The sequence below is a fragment of the Oncorhynchus kisutch genome, linkage group LG30 (genome assembly GCF_002021735.2).
Source record: "Oncorhynchus kisutch isolate 150728-3 linkage group LG30, Okis_V2, whole genome shotgun sequence".
NCBI classification, from domain to species: Eukaryota; Metazoa; Chordata; class Actinopteri; order Salmoniformes; family Salmonidae; genus Oncorhynchus; species Oncorhynchus kisutch.
In genome coordinates this window covers 44,642,518-44,650,017 of record NC_034203.2, presented here as the reverse complement: position 1 = coordinate 44,650,017, position 7,500 = coordinate 44,642,518, and the positions used below count along the sequence as shown (strand labels likewise).

Genomic DNA, 7,500 nt, shown 5'->3' with positions numbered 1-7,500 from the left:
AGACAGACAGGCTAAGGGGTAGACAGACAGACAGACTGAGGGGTAGACAGACAGACAGGCTGAGGGGTAGACAGACAGACAGGCTGAGGGGTAGACAGACCAACAGGCTTAGGGGTAGACAGACAGACAGACAGACAGACAGGCTGAGGGGTAGACAGACAGACAGATTGAGGGGTAGACAGACAGACAGGCTGAGGGGTAGACAGACAGACAGACAGACAGATTGAGGGGTAGACAGACAGACAGACAGACTGACAGGCTGAGGGGTAGACAGACAGAGAGACCAACAGGCTTAGGGGTAGACAGACAGACAGACTGACAGGCTGAGGGGTAGACAGACAGACAGACTGACTAGCTGAGGGGTAGACAGACAGACAGACTGACAGGCTGAGGGGTAGACAGACAGACAGGCTGAGGGGTAGACAGACAGACAGACAGACAGACAGACAGACAGACAGACAGACAGACAGACAGACAGACAGACAGACAGACAGGCTGAGGGGTAGACAGACAGACAGGCTGAGGGGTAGACAGACAGACAGGCTAAGGGGTAGACAGACAGACAGACTGAGGGGTAGACAGACAGACAGGCTGAGGGGTAGACAGACAGACAGGCTGAGGGGTAGACAGACCAACAGGCTTAGGGGTAGACAGACAGACAGACAGACAGACAGACAGACAGGCTGAGGGGTAGACAGACAGACAGATTGAGGGGTAGACAGACAGACAGGCTGAGGGGTAGACAGACAGACAGACAGACAGATTGAGGGGTAGACAGACAGACAGACAGACTGACAGGCTGAGGGGTAGACAGACAGAGAGACCAACAGGCTTAGGGGTAGACAGACAGACAGACTGACAGGCTGAGAGGTAGACAGACAGACAGACAGACTGACTGGCTGAGAGACAGACAGACTGACTAGCTGAGGGGTAGACAGACAGACAGACTGACAGGCTGAGGGGTAGGCAGACAGACAGACAGGCTGAGGGGTAGACAGACAGACAGACAGGCTGAGAGGTAGACAGACAGACAGGCTGAGGGGTAGACAGACAGACAGACAGGCTGAGGGTTAGACAGACATACAGACAGACAGGCTGAGGGTTAGACAGACATACAGACAGACAGGCTGAGGGGTAGACAGACAGACAGACAGGCTGAGGGGTAGACAGACAGACAGGCTGAGGGGTAGACAGACAGACAGGCTGAGGGGTAGACAGACCAACAGGCTTAGGGGTAGACAGACAGACAGATTGAGGGGTAGACAGACAGACAGACAGGCTGAGGGGTAGACAGACAGACAGACAGATTGAGGGGTAGACAGACAGACAGGCTGAGGGGTAGACAGACAGACAGACAGACTGACAGGCTGAGAGGTAGACAGATAGAGAGACCAACAGGCTTAGGGGTAGACAGACAAACAGACTGACAGGCTGAGAGGTAGACAGACAGACAGACAGACAGACTGACTGGCTGAGGGGTAGACAGACAGACAGACAGACTGACAGGCTGAGGGGTAGGCAGACAGACAGACAGGCTGAGAGGTAGACAGACAGACAGACTGACAGACCAACAGGCTGAGAGGTAGACAGACAGACAGACAGACAGGCTGAGGGGTAGACAGACAGACAGACAGACAGGTTGAGAGGTAGACAGATAGACAGACTAACAGACCAACAGGCTGAGGGGTAGACAGACAGACGGACATGGGCTCTTGTTTTCGGCTGCTGTGTGGCTGGCGGAACTATTTCAGCGTGACACATGCTGTGCGACTTCCTAATGGGCTCCCTGTTTGACATGAATCCCCAGGAACATTTCTCCTCACGTTGCCTTCTCATGTCTAATAATGATGTGGATACAACCCCCCCCCCTCTCTCTCTCTCTATCTCTCTCTCGCTCTCTCTCTCTCTCTCTCTCTCTCTCTCTCTCTCTCTTCTCTCCCTCCCTGTAGAGCTTCTTTGAGGGACAGTCCGCTCCGTGGGACTCTGCTAAGAAAGATGAGAACCGCATGAAGAATCGATATGGGAACATCATTGCATGTGTGTATAGACTGACATCAATCCATCAATAATGATCAATATTAATATCTATCTCCTCTCTGATCAATATTAATCTATATTATATAGACTGATTTCTCTGATCAATATTAATCTATATTGTATAGACTGATTTCTCTGATCAATATTAATCTATATTATATAGACTGATTTCTCTGATCAATATTAATCGATATTATATAGACTGATTTCTCTGATCAATATGAATCTATATTATATGTGTCATTCTAATTTCTCTGTCTGTGGAAGGCCTCGGCTTGACTCTGCTATTATCAGTCAACAGAGTGAAGTCGAGGTTTATGCCAATAAAAAATAGCCCTTGTGGGTCAAAAAGTGTCAACATAATATCCCTTGTATTTTGATAAAGCCTGTATGCATTTGAGCTTTCATTGGTTACCGCTTCATCCCCGCTGTGGGGCTGTAATGATGCTTCCTCTCTCCCCCTGTCCTTCTCCGTCTCTACCCCCTTCCTCTCCTCCTCTCTACCCCCTGTCTTTCTCCGCCTCTACCCCGTCCTCTCCTCCTCTCTTCCCCCTGTCCTTCTCCGTCTCTACCCCCTGTCCTCTCCTCCTCTCTTCCCCCTGTCCTCTCCTCCTCTCTACCCCCTGTCCTCTCCTCCTCTCTACCCCCTGTCCTTCTCCGTCTCTACCCCCTGTCCTCTCCTCCTCTCTTCCCCCTTGTCCTCTCCTCCTCTCTTCCCCTGTCCTCTCCTCCTCTCTTCCCCCTGTCCTTCTCCATCTCTACCCCCTGTCCTCTCCTCCTCTCTACCCCCTGTCCTCTCCTCCTCTCTACCCCCTGTCCTCTCCTCCTCTCTTCCCCCTGTCCTCTCCTCCTCTCTAACCCCCTGTCCTCTCCTCCTTTCTACCCCCTGTCCTCTCCCCCTCTCTTCCCCCTGTCCTCTCCTCCTCTCTACCCCCCTGTCCTCTCCTCCTCTCTTCTCCCTGTCCTCTCCTCCTCTCTTCCCCCTGTCCTTCTCCGTCTCTTCCCCTGTCCTCTCCTCCTCTCTACCCCTTGTCCTCTCCTCCTCTCTACCCCCTGTCCTCTCCTCCTCTCTTCTCCCTGTCCTCTCCTCCTCTCTCCCCCTGTCCTTCTCCGTCTCTTCCCCTGTCCTCTCCTCCCTCTCTACCCCTTGTCCTCTCCTCCTCTCTACCCCCTGTCCTCTCCTCCTCTCTTCTCCCTGTCCTCTCCTCCTCTCTTCCCCCTGTCCTTCTCCGTCTCTTCCCCTGTCCTCTCCTCCTCTCTACCCCCCTGTCCTCTCCTCCTCTCTTCCCCCTGTCCTTCTCCTTCTCTTCCCCTGTCCTCTCCTCCTCTCTACCCCTTGTCCTCTCCTCCTCTCTACCCCCTGTCCTCTCCTCCTCTCTTCTCCCTGTCCTCTCCTCCTCTCTTCCCCCTGTCCTTCTCCGTCTCTTCCCCTGTCCTATCCTCCTCTCTACCCCCTGTCCTCTCCTCCTCTCTTCCCCCTGTCCTCTCCTCCTCTCTACCCCCTGTCCTCTCCTCCTTTCTTCCCCCTGTCCTCTCCTCCTCTCTACCCCCTGTCCTCTCCTCCTCTCTACCCCCTGTCCTCTCCTCCTCTCTTCCCCCTGTCCTTCTCCGTCTCTTCCCTTGTCCTCTCCTCCTCTCTACCCCCTGTCCTCTCCTCCTCTCTTCCCCCTTGTCCTCTCCTTCTCTCTTCACTCCTGTCCTCTCCTCCTCTTGTTCTCTCCTCCTCTTCCCCCTGTCCTCTCCTCTCCTTCTCTCTTCCCTCCTGTCCTCTCCTCCATCTCTTCCTCCTGTCCTCTCCTCCATCTCTTCCTCCTGTCCTCTCCTCTCTCTCTTCCTCCTGTCATCCAGATGATCACTCCCGAGTCAGACTTCAGCCCCTGGAGGGAGAGCAGAACTCTGATTACATTAATGCAAATTACGTTGATGTAAGTACACACACCAGCCAGCTACACACACACACACACACACACACACACACACACACACACACACACACACACACACTAGCCGGTTACAAGGACGCAACGGTTGCTCCGATGCTCTCGGGAGCGAGAGGGGAGAGAGGCGAGAGGGGAGCGAGAGGGGAGAGAGAGGGGGGCGAAAGGGGAGCGAGAGGGGAGAGAGAGGGTAGCTAGAGGGGAGGGAGAGGGGAGGGAGAGGGGAGCGAGAGGGGAGCGAGAGGGTAGCGAGGGGGGAGCGAGAGGGGAGGGGAGCGAGAGGGGAGAGAGAGGGGAGCGAGAGGGGAGGGGAGAGAGAGGGTAGCAAGAGGGGAGAGAGAGGGGGGTGAGAGGGGAGAGAGAGGGGAGCGAGAGGGTAGAGAGAGGGGGGAGAGAGGGGAGCGAGAGGGGAGAGAGAGGGGGGCGAGAGGGGAGAGAGAGGGGAGCGAGGGGGGAGAGAGGGGAGAGAGAGGGGAGAGAGAGGGGAGGGAGAGGGGAGCGAGAGGGGAGAGAGAGGGGAGCGAGAGGGGAGAGAGAGGGGAGCTGGCAGGGCGTCATGGTGAACCTTTAGGACACACACTGCCTTTATGTAAAGTCGTATGTCTTCTTCTTCCAGGCGTGTTTGTGGGAATGAAAATCAGGAGCCGGTTGGTACAAATGAAGGCTGATGGGAAACTGAGTTTATGGGGGTTGATTACAGTTTAACATGTTAGTCATTTAACAGCTCTTATCTGCTATGTAGATAGTAATGACAGGACATAGTGAACCGCTATGTAGATAGGAATGACAGGACATAGTGAACCGCTATGTAGATAGTAATGACAGGACATAGTGAACCGCTATGTAGATAGGAATGACAGGACATAGTGAACCGCTATGTAGATAGTAATGACAGGACATAGTGAACCGCTATGTAGATAGTAATGACAGGACATAGTGAACCGCTATGTAGATAGGAATGACAGGACATAGTGAACCGCTATGTAGATAGTAATGACAGGACATAGTGAACCGCTATGTAGATAGGAATGACAGGACATAGTGAACCGCTATGTAGATAGGAATGACAGGACATAGTGAACCGCTATGTAGATAGTAATGACAGGACATAGTGAACCGCTATGTAGATAGTAATGACAGGACATAGTGAACCGCTATGTAGATAGGAATGACAGGACATATTGAACCGCTATGTAGATAGTAATGACAGGACATAGTGAACCGCTATGTAGATAGGAATGACAGGACATAGTGAACCGCTATGTAGATAGTAATGACAGGACATAGTGAACCGCTATGTAGATAGTAATGACAGGACATAGTGAACAGCTATGTAGATAGGAATGACAGGACATAGTGAACCACTATGTAGATAGTAATGACAGGACATAGTGAACCGCTATGTAGATAGTAATGACAGGACATAGTGAACCGCTATGTAGATAGTAATGACAGGACATAGTGAACCGCTATGTAGATAGTAATGACAGGACATAGTGAACCGCTATGTAGATAGGAATGACAGGACATAGTGAACCGCTATGTATATGGTAATGACAGGACATAGTGAACCGCTATGTAGATAGGAATGACAGGACATAGTGAACCGCTATGACACATCATAGGGAGTAATGACAGGACATAGTGAACCGCTATGACACATCATAGGGAGTAATGACAGGACATAGTGAACCGCTATGACACATCATAGGGAGTAATGACAGGACATAGTGAACCGCTATGACACATCATAGGGAGTAATGACAGGACATAGTGAACCGCTATGACACATCATAGGGAGTAATGACAGGACATAGTGAACCGCTATGACACATCATAGGGAGTAATGACAGGACATAGTGAACCGCTATGACACATCATAGGGAGTAATGACAGGACATAGTGAACCGCTATGACACATCATAGGGAGTAATGACAGGACATAGTTAACCTATGACACATCACAGGGAGTAATGACAGGACATAGTGAACTGACTGAAGCAAAGCTGTTTTCCACTATCAAGACAGTTGTCTGAGAAAAGGCTATGTTGAGGTTCCTGTCGAGAAACCGTACCCTGACAGTAGTAATTGTTAGAAGTGAGACATGATGTATTAGTGACTGGCTTCTTGAAGCTGAATGCCCGATCTAACCACCTGACTCCGTAAGTGGTTTTCTCCTCACGAGATCAGGCGTAAATTCATAATGCTAGGTGCTCACTCTCACACAACACCCTGACACTTCCAAGCGTAAATTGATAATGCAAGGCGGGCCACCGGAAAACGCAGTGTGTTAAATGATTTACCTCTCCAACAGCATTCAGTTCATGTCCATTACGAGGACAGGAGAGTTCTGCAGAGAAGAGTCTGTGTGTGTGTGTGTGTGTGTGGTGTGTGTGTGTGTGTGTGTGTGTGTGTGTGTGTGTGTGTGTGTGTGTGTGTGTGTGTGTGTGTGTGTGTGTGTGTGTGTGTGTGTGTGTGTGTGTGTGTGTGTGTGTGTGTGTGTGTGCGTGTGTGCGTGTGTGCGTAGAGACTCACAATATCAGCTAGTGGGCCATTATCAGAAAAATATGTATGAATGTTTGTGCTCTCTGAAAGCCTTTCTCCTCCGTCTCCTGTCCTGCCTAATCAACTCCTCTGAACATCTCCACTTGGGTTAATATGCCAGTGATTAGCATTCAGGAAGATATGAATAAATCACGAGGCGAAGCAGGAGTGGATATAAAAACCCTCATGTGTGGACATGCAATCACACACGTACACACGTACACGTACACACACGTACACGTACACGTACACACACACACACACACACACACACACACACACACACACACACACACACACACACACACACACACACACATTACCTGATTTTGGCTCTTCCAGTCTAAAAATGATTCCTATAACTTTTCACATTAATCCATTTGTTTATTATTACATTTGGAAAAACACTCGGCCGCCAATCTGAGAGAGGGGAGAGGGAGAGGGAGAAGAGAGAGGGAAGAGAGAGGGAAGAGAGAGGGAAGAGAGAGGGAAGAGGGAAGAGAATGAGGGAAGAGAGAGGGGAAGAGGAGTAGGAAAGACGGGAGGGAAGAGGGAGGGAAGAGAGAGGGAAGCAGAGAGGGAAGAGAGAGGGACAAGCAGGCGAGGGAAGAGAGCGGGAAAGAGAGAGGGAAGAGAGAGGGAAAGAGAGATGGGAAGAGAGACGGGAAGAGAGAGGGAAGAGAGTAGTGAAGAGGGAGGGAAGGGGGATAGAGAGTAGAAGGGAGAGGAGGGAAGAGAGAGGGAAGAGGAAGAGAGAGGGAAGAGGAAGGGAAGAGGGAAGAGAGAAGGGAAAGAGAGAAGGGAAGAGAAGAGGGAAGAGGGAGGAGGGAGAAGAGAGAGGGAAGAGAGAGGGAAGAGAGAGGGGAGGGAGAAGAGAGAGGGAAGAGAGAGGGAGAAGAGAGAGGGAAGAGAGAGGGAAGAGGGAGGAGGGAGAAGAGAGAGGGAAGAGAGAGGGAAGAGAGAGAGGGAAGAGGGAGGGAGA

General features: G+C 51.2%; 1 protein-coding gene across 1 annotated transcript in view; it reads left to right on the top strand.

Moving 5' to 3' along the window:
• Positions 1-7,500, top strand: part of LOC109880607 (receptor-type tyrosine-protein phosphatase mu-like) — a 432,469-nt gene that overhangs the window by 385,731 nt on the left and 39,238 nt on the right. Inside the window, 2 exon segments of the mRNA XM_031810129.1 lie at positions 1,950-2,037; positions 3,886-3,962. Coding sequence (XP_031665989.1) covers positions 1,950-2,037; positions 3,886-3,962 — 165 coding nt within the window.